General features: G+C 40.0%; 2 protein-coding genes across 2 annotated transcripts in view; both read right to left on the reverse strand.

Moving 5' to 3' along the window:
• NAA16 (N-alpha-acetyltransferase 16, NatA auxiliary subunit) overlaps positions 1-18,029 on the reverse strand; it is a 439,249-nt gene that overhangs the window by 84,169 nt on the left and 337,051 nt on the right. The gene's annotated exons all lie outside the window — the stretch shown is intronic.
• Positions 1-18,029, reverse strand: part of DGKH (diacylglycerol kinase eta) — a 134,061-nt gene that overhangs the window by 55,391 nt on the left and 60,641 nt on the right. The window contains exons 3-7 of the mRNA XM_063125965.1: positions 17,621-17,701; positions 5,702-5,806; positions 5,301-5,433; positions 2,562-2,668; positions 1,656-1,781 (exon numbers count right to left, since the gene is read on the reverse strand). Of these exons, the coding sequence (XP_062982035.1) occupies positions 1,656-1,781; positions 2,562-2,668; positions 5,301-5,433; positions 5,702-5,755 (420 nt within the window). The 5' untranslated portion in view covers positions 5,756-5,806; positions 17,621-17,701. The remainder of the gene's footprint in view (positions 1-1,655; positions 1,782-2,561; positions 2,669-5,300; positions 5,434-5,701; positions 5,807-17,620; positions 17,702-18,029) is intronic.

Raw genomic sequence — 18,029 nt, forward strand, 5'->3', positions numbered from 1 at the left:
TCTGGCAAGAACTCTAGAATCCTGCCAGCACAGAAATCTTATGTATTGTAGGTTTTATCTGCTGCTAACTTAAAACAGTTTGTTTTTATGATTATTGTTTCCAGTGTTCAGGCTGAGGCTGCCTTGGCTTTTGGAGGCCATCCAGCACCAGCCATGCAAAAGACAGAGGTATCAGCAATCTTACAGGAACCTCAAGGTTTGCAGAAGCTCAAAAGATTGCAAGGAAAATCCCCAAAAATCTCCTGAATGATGACGAAGCATGCCCACTAGCCACAGAGTGCAGAATTAACTTTTGGAGGAGAAAACAAAAATCCCACAAATTTAATCTTTCCAGAATGATTGATCCTGAGGAGGCAGGTGTTTATTTTGATTTATGGACGTAATTAAAATGATGCAAAGTGGAATAAAAGAGTCCTGTTGAACAAGTATCTTCATCAAACAAATTCCATGTTGCAAGTCCAACTTCTTTATGTTTGTAGTGTGTTAGGGCACAATCCTATTCAAGTTTAGACAGAAAAAAAAGTCCTACAATTCCCAACGTAGCCCAGGCAGCATGGCTGGTTGGAGGGTTGCTGGGAGATGTAGGACTTTTTTCTGTCCAAACATGCATAGGATCATGCCCTTATTATTTTAAATTGAGTAAGCTGCTTTGCCTATCCACCAACAGAAAAGTGGGGTAAAATAAATCAAATCGAGTTTTTATTATTATTTTTATTATTCATTTCATTTCTATACCACCCAATAGCTGAAGCTCTCTGGGTGGTTCCCAATCGGCTATTGGGCGGTATAAAAATGCAATAAATAAATAAATAAATAAAGCAAGCATAAAAAATTAATATACAAAATTTGAAAACAAATTTAAACAGCTAAAATATGTGGAACTTGCACAGAAAGTAAAGAGAAGAACGGGGGCTGTCAACTTTGCAGGCAAAAATATATGACTGTTGGGCTGTGCTCAGCTTACAAGGTCAGAAATTATGCAGCCTGAGGTATATTTTCTAAATAGTAGTTTATTCTGATATTTAACAATTCTTCAAGGTTTCGTTTTTGCATTCTCTTCATCAAGAAATTCATTAAAGTCATAGTTTATAAGATATAGAGCAAAACACACCTCTCTCAATATGCAATTGTATTTTGAAATTAAAGCAGTGAACCAAAAGTAGTATTGAAATTAAGGAGGAAGCCCTAGAAATTTTATTGTGTAAGAGTAAAAACGAGAACTGCAGGTTTTAATTGGTTCAATTAGGAGAGCAATAATAATAGTTGATTAGTTGGTAAGGATAAATTTTAATCAATGATGTCTGTGAGTTAAGATAATATACTGTATTTTGTAAACCATCCAGAGTGCTTCAGCTATGGGACGGTATCGAAATGTTAATAATAACAATAAAATAAAATAATAATAATAATAATAATAATAATAATTTAAGTTATTTTGGTTCTAGCATATTACAATAAGAAATGAAGACGAAAATACTAAAAATGACATGTATTTTAATTAAACGCCTTAATTATGTGATGAATTGGTTAAAAGCGTTTAATTGATCAACGAAACATTCTTTAGCCAGTTGACAGATGTAGCCCAAACTACTGCTCTCCACAGAATCAAGTAGCCTGTTTTTGAGGAAAACAGACTCAAGTCAATCTGAACATACCATAGTTTTACACCAAAGGCATTTCCAATCCTGCAAGCGTAGGACACTGCCACAGGTCTTGTCGCAGACGGCACATTTGGCACTGACAGGCAGATTTCCTTCTAACCACTGGTGAGGCATAGCCACCTACAGTGGAGTGTTATTAAGGTCAAGGGAGAGAAGGAAAACAGGTAAATCACTTTCCTTCAGGTTTCCTCCACATTCACCAATTCTTTCCTCAAAGCATTTTAAAAACTGTTGGGTTGCGGTCCAGAGAAAATGTTACACATGCACAAAGGACTTCTACTTGTGTGCAAGTGTCTCCCTTTCTGGCGGCTGCCTCTCATGGCTAATGGAATGCTATTCCAGAGGATTACCAGGTCTTCAGGGGTGACTTTCCAGGGGTGAGGGACACCTCTGTAAGGAGAAAAGCCTGGCCCTTTGGATTCCTGCCATTATCAATAAATCCCCAGGTTACATTTTGATTACCAGTGTGGTTCAATTCTTTATAATAATGCTTGTATCCTGGCAATGAGAGTGAAATCCCTTCTTTTTCTGGTCTACAAGACCAGGTGGCATATCTGTTGTGAAATCACGAAAAACCCAGCCACTTCCTGCAGAAGGAAAGGAACACATTGCACAAAGAAACACAGGCCACACACAAAGGAATCTGTAATCTCCCCTGTGGTCGCCTTGAAAGAGGTCCAAGGACTTGTCTGGGGTATGGTTACAGACCTCAACCCAGCAGAACAGAACGTGCTAAAACAAAAACAGAAAGAATGTCCTAATGTAGATAAGGCTCCATAACCAGATATAATTAACACTGCTCTGCCTAATTATTATTATTACCGGTAGATGCATTTTTCTCAATATAAAAATGAAGCCTGTGATGTGATGTGGTTCTTGCAATTTTACAGAAATACTTACACCATCTTCATCCTCAATAATATCTTTTCCAATAGAAGTCAATGTAGTCCATTTGCAGTTGTTTATTGCCCTCACTGCACATCTTTTGTGAGCCTTAAACTTGCACACTAGAAGAAAACATACACAGATTCCTGAGACATACCTTGAACGTTGTTTATACATATTCACAGAAGTTTATCATACATAGATCACTTAATAGTACAATATGGCAAATTTATATTGTTCTTGCTTCTAGAAGGATTGTCTCTATCTCAAAGTACTACAGGGGAAGGATGTCCAGCTTCTTAAGGTTCCAAACCACACTTTTGCCAACCACTGCTATTCTACTGACCAGCCAGTTGACCCACAGGGTCATGCATTTACACACAACAACAGCCAAAGCAAGGTAGTTTCACTAGCAGAATCCCTGTTTACATTTTAGGGAATTCTATATGGTAAGTACGCAGCAAGATGTTTACGATGTAACAAAGACAATTGTGTGACAAGAAGCAATCACTGGATGGTCCTTTTCCCACTTATAAGAGTCCACAGTTGAGAGGGATCTTTTCCCAAAAAAGCAAGGCTTTGGGGGTTGAGGGAATATGGAGACAAACAAGCTTGTCCACAGATGCTAGCACAGCCACCAAAAGGCTTTAAAAGTCCTGTCCCCCCTAAGCCACCCCCTCCCCGCAATGAAATGCCTACACACTGGCCAATAAGTGCACCTTAAACAGTTTGATGAGGCATTTGGAGGGATGGAAAGCCGCTGCTTTACATGGAAAGCTATTTCAACATTACTGCACAGGCAGAAGCTAATTCCACAGTAGCCAAATTCTTGAAAAGGATCAGGCTGCACATCATCTACATAATGTTTTCAGCAGTCAACCTGCTTTGCAGCCTTTATCCTAGTTTGTACAGAATTGTTTAGGCCACTAGAATTCCCATAAAAGCTGAGGCTGATAGGCAATGTCTTGCAAAAGCCACCTAAAGAAACCATGTCACAAGGGATCTGAATTATTATAGGGTTTGTGTATGGAAAACCTCTTTAAGCATTGAAGAAATGCAAAATCACTATTATTTATTATAATTAAAGCATATTGCTTGCAAGTTTCTCACTGCGCCATATACCATCCCAGAAGCTGTATGTTGGTGGCTTTCCAAGAACAGCTGCTCTCTCCAAATGCCTTTGTTGATTCCAAAAAAAGCAAAAGCATTAATCTGACAAGATCCATGTCCTGGGACTTGTAGTTTAACTTGTCAGGAAGCGTAACAGTTGTCTTGTGGGATTACACAAAACCTGTTATTTTGTTTCCAAGAATACAAATATGAACAGCAGGCTTTAAAATCCTGGAAATAGATTTCAGATACTGACATGAACTGTGTTCAAAATGCAGTCCTTACTAGGAGGTAAACTTTTTCTTTGGACAGTAATCAAAAATTATCCACCAGCTCCATCTTGGTCTTGCGAGAGCTGCAAAGAAGTTTTTTTTTCCTAAGTCAGAGGAGATGTCCGCTCAGAATAGGGGGCTGCACATCCTTCTTAAATGAAAGGTTCCCCAAATGATGGGGCACTTGTGGTGGGGTACTTGTTTATAGATGAACATCTTTTTCTTTTCTTTTCTTTTCTTTTCAAGGCAAGATGAATGCTTCCACACTAACAAAGGAAGCGCTCCTCTCCATTAAAAAAAAAAAACCAATTTGGCGGGCATGATGTCCTCTTTCTCCCAGGACGTCATGCGCCACGTGTAGCCAAGGGGGATGATCTCACGATCATAAAATCGCGAGATCATACCCCCCCTCCACCCCCTTCGTCTAGACATGCCCGTGGTTAATGGAGTACAGCTGTAGTGGAGAACTATGGTTAGTTTAAAAGTGGGAGCTTCTGAATTCATTTCGTGTGCAACGCAAAAGAGGAACCTCTGCCCTTCCCTCTCTTTTGCATCTGAGTAAATGACATGGAAAACTTCCATTTTTGAACTAACAATAGTTCCCCATAATGTCTGAACGTGGAAAATGGTGGTTAGTTCCAATTGTGGTTTCCCATTACATTTGAAACAGGCCACTGAACTAAATGAAGTTAGTTCAGTGGCCTGAACTAATTCCCAACAGATGGGAGATTTAAGTATTGGATTAGTTCAATAGAAATGCACATACAGCACATTTAGAAAAAAAGAAAGAAAGAAAATGTCATATCACCATCTTTCAAGAAGGCACAGGAAACCAGATTATAAAAACAAGAATCTAATTTGTTCTATGGTAAGGGGGGGGGACCTGAAATCTTCCAGTAGATTTTGAACCTCTGTAATTTTTACATTAGAAGATCCCTTAACCTATATTATTTGTCTCACTCCAGATGACCAACACAGGGTGCCTGTCAATATAGCGTATTTTGAAGCGTGGATGAGTTGACTCCAAGAAAGCAAGGGTAACAAGAATCTTGAAAGCAAGGGTAACACCTTTTTCTAAGGTGCCCTAACTTTTAAAGGTAGAAAACGTGATATTCCCTTATGTTCAATAGCTAAATCTAGATTAGCTTTAAAGTAAACTCTGGCCTTAGGTGACCTAAGGTTTATCCCGGGATCGTCCCGGGGTCGTCCCTGCCTGCTCCCGGGTTATCCTGTGTGTCATTTACATGAACAGGGAAGACCCTGGGACAATCCTGGGATAAACCTTAGGTCTAGCTAAGGCCATATTCTTATGCTCCATATTAGCACTTAATTATGGGCTAATTCAAGGAAGGGGAAAGAATAGTGACCTTACCTTCACAGGACAGGCCATGGGAAGTAACTCCAGAAAGGCTCTCTCTGCATACATTGCAGAAGGTGGGTCGTGCATGGGAGCAGGCGTACCAGTTATGCATCCCTGAGAAATGTTCCACATTAAACTGTGCAGTCTAATAAAGGAGAAGTTGAGACAAAATTGCAAGTGCAAGACATCACTTCCATAAAACCACTTCATGCTTCCTCTTGCAAAAACAACACTCCCCAGTCCCTTGAAACAAAGTAACGCGAACTATAAATGTTTATTCAAATCTCTATTTTGGTTCCATGAGTTTTCCATACTCCATTAAGGACACACACCTTTTGCTCCACATTTACTATAATCTTTCAAAATTGGAAATATTTAAATTCAAGATGCACCAATAGCAGCATTAATCTTACCTCATAATGTTCTCGGGACTGAACAGACTTCAGTGAGCTGATCCAATCCTCCATCTCTTTTCTGTTCTCTGCACACAATATTAGTCTCCTGAATGGTGTGATTATCTGAAAGAGATCTCTTGATAAAATGGCTTGGAATTGCTATAGGGAAGACAGTTTAACATGTAACACAACACGACAGTTGCTTTCGCTTATTTAACATGTACTGTAAATTGTGATCAGTCTCACAAATTTTGCAAAATCCTGATTTTCATAATTATAAAGACAAATTTAGTTACTAGTTATAAATAACGTTGCCTTTGTAATTCACTAAAGATCTTACCCTACCAGTTCAGTATCACAAGTTGATGAGGAGCATTTTAAAAATATTGTGACAATTTTTATTTACATACAATGATTTTATTCATTATGCAATGTGCATGTGTGTGATAAAGATATAAGATGTTTAGAAAGACAAGCTCTTCTTTTTTTACTTCTAGTAGAAAATTCACAGACTACAAATTTATAATAATTCCTGCTGAGAACAGCAAGCCCAGGTTGTAAGAATATTCAATCCATTTCTCACTTTGACATTCAACAGGGCATTGCATTTATACAATTTTGCAATCATGCATTAGTTACTATTAGAAGTAACTGTATCAGAATTGTAGAGAAGACAGGGAGTGAACACAAAAACTGCACCCTGACAAGCAAAACCAAATAGCAATTCAGTTGAAGGAGGTTTATTACTGTGGTTTATATTGCTACCCTCAAATTTAAAAAGCTTTTGATTGCTGAGCAGCAGCAAATACATAGTTTAAAGCATTCAAAAGAGTTGTTTTTCCTTGTTTTATTATTTATTAAATTTCTATACCTCTCCTTAGCCATGTTGTCTGAAAGGGTATTAAGTTAAACTGCAACCCAATTATAACTACAGATAACTCTTTTATAAGTCTTATTCCATATAAAGATAAATCAGAAAGATTTTTAGCTTACATGATCAGTTCAACAACAAACCCAGTATCTTCTGACAAGTGCATAATCGTCTCTTACTTACCTGATATTCTTTGCTCTGTGTTTGTTCTATACTGCCCTTCACTAAACTGCACTTTAATGTGTCTAACAAGCTCACGAAGTACAGCACAGCCCATGAGTCACAAGGAAGTAGGATAAACTTGTAGGCATTTTTACATGAACGAGCTGCCTACGAAACTGAAGGATTTCTCTCCGCTTTGTATTTCCTGCCCGCTTCACACCCATTAACATCTGCCCAATTCCTTTTCCTGAACAGAAGCGAATGCATAGAGCAACACATCTCTCGTTCTTATCCACACTTTTTAAAGGGTTAGTAGTAAACGCTGCATTTTTTGCTTCACGTCTGAGAAACTGTAACACTAAACAAAGGTTTCACTTTTAATTATATAATATGGACAAGTTCTTCTTCATCTAATAAAGTCAGAGTTTTGTTGTTGTTGTTGTAAAAATCCTGATTATCTGTTGCAACGCCCTTTATATACATCCCCTAGACAAAAAAAATCTCGATTCCATTCTTTGTTCCCTTTCTAACCGACCTCCCGTTGAGCAAATATGCATCTTGTTGGCTGGTAATTATGTATTTATTACTGCTTTGGTTGCAAAATTTGCCTTGGCCGCAAGTAAGTTAAGAGCTAGGCATCAAAACCATTTATAAGTATTGTAATGGGTAGTTGGGAGATAAAATTTTGTCCTTCTTTATATACAATGGTCTAGTACCCCATAGGGGAGCTCTTAACTTATGCTAAAGTAATTCTGCATTTTTATATTCTTGTACTTATTTTAAACTCACTATTGTTATTGTGTTTACATTAGCTCATCTTCCTACTTGTATTCTATCTTTCAGATTATTTCAAATTGTGATAGCTTATCAGTTTTAGCAATAAAGAGTTCATTCATTCAGTGGTCTTCACCTGACTGGGACAAATTTATGCACGTGAAATTGAATGAAGTTTATGCTACGAAACGGAATAAAGACACAAGTGTTCAAGACTGGGGCCAGATTTCCACTGACTTCAATACTCATTTCAAGTAACTGTGGTTAAGGAATCTGAGCTGGCCTAGGCTGTCATCAGTATGCTGATGACACTCACTCTTCCTCTTTTTTTTACGTCTAAGTCCAGGGAAACGTAATAATATCATTCAGTAGAAGATATGATGTAGGCTAATAAGCTGAGATGTAACAAGGCAACATAGAGGTGCTTTTAGTCAATCAGAAACCTGATCCAAGTTTAAGTGAACTTTTCGGCACCTTGCTTTTGGCCTGTAGTTCCCCTGAGGGGTGAGGTTCACAATCTGGGAATGTTCCTAAACCCAGCTTTTTCCTGGATAACCAGGGAACAGTTGTGGCTAAGAGTATCTTTCCACAACTTTGGCTGGTGCACCAACCCTCCTCGGCTCCACCACGTGCTGCTTCCTGGCCCCAGCGTGGCTGCTGCTCCCACCTTGTTCAGCAACTGTCATGAGAGGTCAGGCAGAGCAGCTGAGTGAGTGAGTGAAAGAGCGAGCGAGCTGGGGGGGTGGGGCATCAGCTGCACCAATGAAAAAAGCCTTCCGGAGGAGGAGCGGGGTGGGGAGCAGCTGAATTTGTCCCTCTTTCCTACAGCTAGCACCAGCCCTGCTACTGCAACATGGCGGCGGCAGCGGCGGATTAGGGTGTTCAACTGAACCTTTTGAACCTGTTGTCCGCACACCAATGGCCACTGTTACCAATGCTTGAGTCAAATCTCTGTAACGCTCTCTACATGGGATTTCTCTGATAAGTGCTTGGAAACTACAGCTAGTGCAGAATGCTACGGACAGGCACCCACTATAGAAAACATGTTAGTCTTGTTATTCAATCTACTTTAGCTCCCAATTAGTTTCTGTGTACCATTCAAAGCCTTATATGGTTCACCCCAAGATATTTTAAGGCAAAAATGCCTGCTTGTTGAGATCTTATAATATTTGATATTTTTATTGGTTTACTATTGTGTTTTATAACTTGCAAGCTGCTTTGAAAACCTTTGGCCAGAAAAGCAACTTTTTTAAAATTGACATAAATAAATGAATAAACCCACTGAAACGTCTTTCTACCAAGTCCACATTAATTATGAATATATACTGCCAGCAGCTATGCTCCTCTCCAATGATTTTCTATAACCGTCACCTATTCCAGTTGGATGTAGAGGAAGTTAGTCATATTTTAGCTCCATTTAAATCAATGGAACTTAAGTTCGTCATGAAAACATGTCCTCTAATTAGCTTTCTTTAACTTCCTCTAGATTCAATCCAAAGTCATTTGCCAAAATAGTATTTCCCCATGATTACAGAGGAGAATCTTATAATGGAACTTAGTGTAGTAAGTGATGATTGGTTAGGGTGACCATATGAAAAGGAGGACAGGGCTCCTGTATCTTTAACAGTTGCATAGGAAAGGGAATTTCAGCAGGTGTCATTTGTATGCATGCAGCACCTGGTGAAATTCCTTCTTCATCACAGCAGTTAAAGCTGCAGGAGCTATACTAGAGTGACCAGATTTAAAAGAGGGCAGGGCACCTGCAGCTTTAACTGTTGTGATGAAGAGGAAATTTCACCAGGTTCTTCCTATATACAAATGGCACCTGCTGAAATTCCCTTTTCAACACAACTGTTAAAGATACAGGAGCCCGGTCCTCCTTTTCATATGGTCACCCTAGTTTAGTAACAATATGCCATCTTCTTATCCCTTACATAAAAACAGAAGCTCTGCATGCCAGAGATTCCACATCCAAGCTGTAGAGCCTGCATGGTTTTCTCTAGAGAGTGAGACTTGTCCTCCAAGCCCTGCCTGCTGGAGGACCCCCCCCCCCCCGAGGAATCCTCACTGTTATCTCCAATTCAGAATCAGAGATAACAGTAAATATGCGGGTGATGCTGGACTCGGCTGCTACTGGGAGGTGCAGCTGCTTTTCCCAGAGCTGGCTGAGTGGCTTTATGCAGCACACACTATACCCTGGTTTGACACCCAAAAGGTCTAACACTAAAGCTGCAGAAATAATGATAATAGATTATTTACTACGATTTGCTAAGCACAGAGAGACCTTGTCCCATTTGTAAGCAAGTTTACATATCCTTCAGCTACAAAGAAGCTGTTTGTTAAAGTTATGCAGAGGAAAGTGTCTCTGTCAATACTAGAAAGGATACACAACCCAATAATATCATAGAGCAGGGGTTGGTAACGTGGCGCCCACCAAGACTCCCAACTGCACCTACCAGACCCTGCTCAACCCCTTCCTTTCTTCTTTCCCTTCTTTATGCTGCTGCCCCCAAACCCTTCCTTACCCCGCTGTTGCCCCCTCCTTTCCTGTCATTTCCCCCCCTCGCCCCACTGCCAACACAGTATTTCCTTTCCTTGCTGATGCCACCGCTATTCCTCTCTGACACCTCCCCACCACCACGCCAATGCTCTCACAGACTTGCCTGCCTGCCTTCTGAACTCCACCACAGCTTTCCTGCCCTCATATAGACATGGCAGATGGGGAGAGAGGAGGAGTAAATAGCAGAACGGAAGCAGAAGAAGAAAGAGCGAGGGTGGGAAGAGGAGGAGGAGGAAGGCACGTCAACCCACACCCACCTTGTTGGCAATTTTTCATGATGCCCACGGATACATTTCCAAATGTAAACTGTGCCTACAGACCCCAGAAGGTTGCCTACCCTGTTCTAACGCACAGCCCTAGTCTGCCACGCTCTTAGGTAATACTAGGCATAGGTCCATCATCTGAGATAAGTGGATTTTCCTCAAATGGGTTATCAAGATAATTCAATCCACTAGACTTGGCTGGAGCCCGTCTGGAAGGAGGTAGGGCAGGACTTTCAGATAGGTTCCAAAATCCATATGGTTTCCAAAATCCAACTCAAATTGGCCTAATAAAATTATTACTCTATGCTGACTTTGATTTTTCTCAAATAGGAGTGCCTTTTGGCAAGGTGGGCATACCTATCTCATAAAGGAGGCATCTGCTGCTCCCTTTCCATCTAGAATTCAGGATTAGGGGTGTGTCCTGGGACTGTCTCACACCTTCGTTGGTCCCTCTAGAGGGCTGATCCTCCCATTAGGCAGAGGATCCCAATGCTACCACTTCCCTATGTGAGGTATGGGGTGGGCAGGTGCTCTGGAGAGCCCTACTGTCCCTCCCCTGCTGTGGCAAATGGGACAGGAACAAAGCATTGCAGCTCTCCAGGGCAGCTGCTGCTGCTGCTGCTACCCACCATATGCCTCACTCAGAGTAAGGCAAATGTAGTTAGCTACTCTTGTGCCACAGCATTGTTCCCCAAAGCAGTGCACACCCAATGCCTAGCTCTGAGAACTGGTTGTGAGGCATCAGGTGAATAGGATCTCTGGAAAGCTGTGCTGGCAGCTTGACTGCAGGACAGCAACCCATGTGGCTCTTCACAGAGTCTGCCCAGCTCAACTAAATGAGGGGGGTCCATTGTGAGGGCGAGGGAATAAATTCCCCAGGATTCTCCAGGAGCCAGCACAGGGCCAATTCACCCAGGAAGGTCAAGGACAGATACCACCTCTCCACTGCCAACCACATGGGAGACAAGCTTCTGTCAGAGGGGAGGAAGGGCACAAATTGGGAGATGCAAGAGTCCACTGTCAATCCAAGCGGGCGGTCCTTATGGGGGGAAGGGAGGCATTCCACCAGGTTCGCTGCCCACTGGACGCAAAGCAGGGAGCACCCACTCATTCAATCACAATGTAGTAGCCTATAGTTAGTTTAAGAGAAATCCCTTCATCCAAAGATGCTACTTAGCTAATAGGCCCTGAGTACAACTTCTAGCCTTTGCTGACTTTAATGGTTTGAAGAGCCATTGTTAACCTAAACAACAGAGTGTGAGGATTGCAAGTCGAGTCTCTGACTGAATTATGGCTGAACAGGAGGGCCTGGAACCTTGACCTTATGCTCCTCCCATCAGCAGTGATCTGCGTTTCTTCTTCCTCCCCAAAGGCAGCAGCAGTTTGCTCTCGCCACTCCCACCCTTCCAGCGGTGTGTCCTCCTGCCTCACGCAGTGGGAGGGTCTAAAACCCGCCCTGAACGTCTACACCACACCGAGGCACCTTGTTTACTGCAGTTGTAGCAGATCAAGCTTCAGAGGTCCCATCTAAATATGAGAAGAAAAGTACCTCATAGTCTGAAAAAGGAGTAGGATTTCTTGAAAACATACCAGGCAGTTCCATAATTTTCAGCTGGCCTTGATAGCCAAGGCAAGAAGTCTTGTCACTAGGGCCCTGCCTTGTCCCTGACCTTATGCTGCACCTGGACACAGGTAAAGGTCAAGTTCCTATTCACCTGGATATTAAGATTGAGTGGGGATGACCGTCTTGACTGGAGTTTGATATGCAGCAATCCAAGATAGGGTATTCTCGATACAGGCACTCCAACTCTAGAACTCGCTTCCCTCATATATAGTTAGTGCCAAGACTTACAAGCTTTAGAGACACCTATTTGTTTACTCAGGAGTTTGATGGATTTTTTTTTACTGCATTGTGTAAACTGTTACTCATCTGTGTTACTATTCACCCGTTTGATGGGGGTGGTCGGCTTAAGGTATATGATTTTACTGTGTTTTATTGGTTGTACCTGGCTTTGGAATAATTTTGTAACGAAAATAACTTATATTTAATTTCATAAATGAAGTATCAGTTATGCTGCAGAGCAGATGTATGACAAATTGAAATCTTATCACTGTGTAATTTTATAGCATTTTGTTTTACAGCTAAGAAAAGGGTGGCCGCTCCTTTCATGTAAACAAAGGGAAGAGGAAACTCCAGCTAAGGCAATTTTGCATGTTATCTGATAAAGCTAAGAGAACGGAGTGGTTGTTCCTTTCGCATCGCAGGTGACAGTGGCCATGTTAAATTTATGCTGAATGAGGAAAAAATCATTACCCAGTCCAGTATGTCAACTCTAGACACCATCAGATTTCAGAGATAAAAGTGGGAGAGGGAGAAAAGGGATTTTCAAATGTTCCGATAACTGAAGCACATTTTTTCTTTCTGAATTGAAAATGTAAGGACACATTAATCTTACAACTGAAAAGGCTGACTTCTGACCTCTATGTTCCACTGCATGGAAAGGGTGCAATCATAGTACAGTGACTCATGCTGACTTACAACAGACAACTTCCTCTACATCCTGAGACCAGGAATGATGGAATGGGTGATCTAATCACACCCAATGGAGAGATGCGACAGTGTTACGTGCTACCATTGGAGACAGGTAGGCCCAGGAAACTTTATTTCTTTGAATTTGTTATTTTTCATGGCACACTAGCAGTTCTCTTGTGTACTCCAAAACACAGTTTGGGAAGTGCTTAGAGATGTGAAGGCCCCGGAGGAGGAATGGAAAAATTCAGGGGGGAAACCCATTTTTCCCCAAAGCCTTTTTTGTTTTTTTCCAAAAAATTGGGAAAAAAATGAAGAAAAAATGGATTATGCGATTGTTTTATTTTAGCATGATAAATAAAATGTTTAAGACAAGGTGTTCAGATATGTACTTCTTCAAATGATTTCTAAAAACTATGTATAGTATCAGATTGTTACAATTTCTGTGCACCAAGGACAAGCAAGTCCTAGGTTGCAAACTGAGACTACAACTCTCAAAAGCAAGAGCAAGATGCATTTCTGCCTCTAGGGGGCACTGCCATTAAAGCAGAGACTGAAACTGATAGTGATGGCTATAGCTCAGGAAATGTGTCTGATTAAATTTCATGCATATTCATTTAATCTTGCCCCCCATTTTTTTCTCAGTTCTTTTTATGGGAATGGGTGTTTTATGTCTGCTTAACACTGTGGAGGACTAGCAGAGACATAAATACTTTTCTTTGTTACTATTGTTGATGGTTTCTTCTGTTGTTGTTTTAAATTGTTTTTTGCCTGCTCCTCATAAACTGGCAGAACCAAAGAGGTTCCTTACCGTTCAGGTGTCCCTAACAGTTCAGGATCTTGTAGCTCCATTTGTTACCCAAAAAAGTAAAAAACGTAAAAAGTAAATTCAATTTGTAATACTTGTTTACCAAATGTAATAATTTTATGCCAAACCAACTAGGACATAATTACATTTTATGTTCCTAAAGTAACAAAGTGACTTTCAATATAAATAAAATGCTAATATTGCATTATTTCAATTTTTCTGAACATTTCCGTTCTCCCCCCTCCCCCTGAAAAAACGGGGGGGGGGGAGACGGGTTTTTTCCATGGCTTCAAATTTCCGGAAATTTTTCATCTCTAGAAGTGCTGTTATAAAGCAACAAAGAGGAGGTAGAGAGAAATGGGCTAGAAGATGAGCCAGAAGTGTTATTTTAGGATAAAGCATCCCATATCCCAAAATTCTGCATTTCTGGTCCCAGCTTTTGTCTGATTCTTGGTAAGACACTACATGAATGAAATGTTTGCATTTTAGTTAAGTTATTTTGTTAGTTTCTTGTAAATAGAGATAGAAAAAAAGGTAAAGCTCAACTAGTAAGAGGAGTGTGTTTTAGATATGGTAAGTGGTCTATGAATTGATTAAATAAATAAATAAACTGGTCAGACCATAAGTACCAAACTAGAGGCGCTCTATAGATTTTAGCACAATTCAGCATAATTCATTTAAAGGAAGTCTCTAATCTCGCTACTGAAATCTAACATAACCATAAGTCGACTCTATTGATTTTTTAATACTATTCATTTAACTTTAGTGACCTTTTTCCAGTGAGTACTTGCAAGCAACAATTTTTTGCTTATTTAATCCTTTTTCTTAAGGCAATAGCTGAAAAGCTGATTGGTCAGAACTAAGCACTGGACTGACTGACACTCTCAAATCTAAAAATGGCACACCTTCCCCTCCCTAGCAAGCATACTGGCAGAGGCCTACATGCTGCTAAAAGGAATTTTTGCAATACAAAAGAAGTGTAACATGATATTCCAAAGGAAGGCTTTTCACGGAAGCACTTATTTTAGAGGAAAATATTCTTTACAAGGTAGATCCAGTACACTGCACCATTTTAACTTTCCAAAAGAAATAAAGCAGAAAATGCATTGTCTCCCAACATTTACTGCTTCATAGGATTTGCAGAATACTTTCTGGGGAAATGTGTTTCCTTTCTACATCTTCTTGCATGAAAATTAAGCAGCAGGTGTCTTTAAATAGTAATATTCAAATATGATTGATTACCCTGAAAATAAAATGGCAACTCACATGGAACAAATAATCATAAATAAAATGCATATACGTTTTTAAAAAAATTTAGAGTAAGCTTCTGTTTGATAAAAACAAAGGTCACATTTTGCTTGATCTTTCTCCAGCTTTGGAGATCATCAGTCTTTCTTTTCTCAATTAATTTTTTAGCCAGTTCAGGGTTTTCAAGGTCTGTTCTTCCTTGATTTCATTTGTTTAACTAGTGCTCGTTTTCTTTTGTATATCTAATCATAGGTGTTTTGTTTTTTGTTTTTGTCCTTTCCAATCTTGGCTGTGTCTCTTCGAGTGTGGTTCTTGTTGCTATCTTCTCTCTCTCTCTTGATCATTTTATTTATTTATTTATTTATTTATTACATTTATATACCGCCCCATAGCCAAAGCTCTCTGGGTGGTTTACAAAAGTTAAAAACAGTGAACATTAAAAAGTATACAACATAAAAACAACAGTATCCATTTAAAAACAACAGTTCTGGGGTCCGTTAAAAACAAACAAACTTAGTATTGTTAAATGCTGTTAAATGCCTGGGAGAAGAGAAAAGTCTTGCCCTGGCGCCGAAAAGATAAGTGTTGGTGCCAGGCGAGCCTCCTTGGAGAGATCATTCCATAATTGGGGGGCCACCACTGAACAGGCCCTCTGCCTTGTTGTCATCCTCCGAGCTTCCCTTGGAGTAGGCTCTCAGAGGAGAACCTTAGACGTTGAGCGCAGTGTACGGGTAGGTTCATGTTGGGAGAGGCGTTCCATCAGATATTGTGGTCCCAAGCCATGTAGGGTTTTATAGCTTAAAACCAGCACCTTGAATTGGGCTCAGAAACATATAGGCAGCCAATGCAAGCGGGCCAGAATTGGTGTTATATGTTCAAACCTCCTTGTTCCAGTTATCAATCTGGCTGTTGCATTTTGCACAAGCTACAGCTTCTGAATCATCTTCAAAGGCTGCCCCACGTAGAGGGCATTGCAGTAATCTAATTTGGAGGTTACCAGAGTATGGACGACTGAAGCTAGGTTATCCCTGGCCAGATAGGGGCGTAACAACCATAATAACAATGAGATCATTAAGACTTGAGTCCTAACTTATGGAGCAGAAGATATTAGCTCTAAAGTAATTTCTACACAAAAAAAGGTATACATATGTGCTGATTTTATTCAGTCCCTGGCTTTTAAGAACAATTATTATGCTTAAATCTGGCTGCCCTTTCTCTTCCTTCTGTTACTCCTGCAGTACTTTCATGCATTTCGGATTCTCCTTTTTCTCTTTCCACATGATTGTTTGTCTGTCATCCAATGGCCATGTTTGCAAATAGCTGGGAATTCATCTTAAGACATTGTAGACAAGTCCATACATGATGACAAGCCAGGAATCAAAATATGAATGATCAACAAGCCTCTGCATGCAGGCCGTTAACTACTGTTTCACTGTTCCCTTCGTGCAACCAAATTGGCCTCAGACCACTCCTGATGTAAACGAACCAGGCAGAGATAGCTTACTGTGACATCCAAACCAGACTCTATGGCTTATAGAGCCCAAACAAGCCAGGATTGTAAGCCTGCTTTAAACTAGGGTTTGGTTTAATAAATCAGGAATTTCCAGTTATGCCAATTTAATCCAACCTTTCATTTTCTTTGAATATTGGTGATATTCTCTCATCATCATCGTTGTTGTCGTCATAATATTATTTTCAATTTATTTTTGACTTTTTCTGCTCAGATTAATTCTACTGAATTTATGAATTCTATTGAATGTATGAATTTCAGCCACTCCAAGGCAATCACCAAATAAAGAGGGAAATGCTTTAGAACAGCTGTATGTTTCTTGTTATAGAGCAGGAACTTGTAGGTGGGAAACTTCAACCTTGCTTGCTGGGACATTGTAAGAATGAGCTTTTTGCAGGAACCATAGATCTTGTTCCTAGAGTGTCCCCCTCTTTTTTTCTCAGTGCTGGTAGATGCTTGGGGTCTAGGGCCCAACAGACAGCGTTTGGGAGCTACCAGCATGCCACACTTTTTTCACACCTGCCTTAAAGAGTTGGAATCCTCCCCCACACCTCCTCTTTCAGGAAACTTCTACTTTTCTCTTCAGGTTTTTCCTCAAGATAGCACTCATTAAATCTGGTAATCAGTAGGAATTCAGAATTAAGCCTGTGGAACTTTTGATTATATATCCCTTTACATTCCCCAATCTCTTTTGTGCCTTGTTAAGATTGTAAGCACTGTATTACAACCTGCAAGCTAACACAAGACTAGTGAAAGCTGGAGATGCCATGTGCTATCTATAAGTTGTAAGTTTCTAGATAGCAGGGACTGTTTTTCTGACTTGCTATATGAGCTTAAAACTTTAGAATTCTATTTTTTTATAAATCTATAAAAATTATAAACTGGTTGCATTACTGGGGGTCGTCTGTTTTGCTTTTGGAGTGCTTTATCATGTGCATTGTATTGCCTGCATATCAGTTGATCTTAAATCCTTATTATTGGTATATGTAAGCTGTTCTGGAAGCCTTTTCCAGTTGAAAAGGAGATAAAAATCCTCCAAATAAATAAATACCTATGTAGTAAACAGAAGATGGTTCAATAAAACCAATCTCTTATAAAAACAACAACAACACTGGGAGAAATTCAACTAGAATAAGTTTAAAATGAAGGCAAAGCAAAAACAAAAATAACTCAAATGATTTTTGAACATGTCAAGTAGTTTGGCAGCATACCGTGAAGCTGTTGTTGACATTTTTTGTGCTCGATTCAGCAACGCTGGCATCAGACAGGTCAACTTCATCAAATATTAAGGACTGGGGAAAGAACACAGAGATGCATTTCATTTCTAAGCGTACTGTGCTTCCATTTGCATGTTATCCTTTCAGACCCTTTTTTCAAAGCAAACACACCAAGCCAAAATAAAATCAAGGCTCCCACTCTTAAATATTTAACAATCTAATTACGCTGGTATCTCAAAAGGATGTTAACATAGTTACCTAAATGGGGAAGTTGTTGCTTAAAATGAAAAAAGAAAACTGAAAGAAAGGGGTGTTTAAGATAGGACATCACGCCCAAAGATCACTGCAGTTGGCATGTTTTTCTTTTCACCCAAGCATGTCATTAATTCCATTCTCATGGATT

This window comes from Elgaria multicarinata, chromosome 5 (genome assembly GCF_023053635.1).
Source record: "Elgaria multicarinata webbii isolate HBS135686 ecotype San Diego chromosome 5, rElgMul1.1.pri, whole genome shotgun sequence".
Taxonomy (NCBI): domain Eukaryota; kingdom Metazoa; phylum Chordata; class Lepidosauria; order Squamata; family Anguidae; genus Elgaria; species Elgaria multicarinata.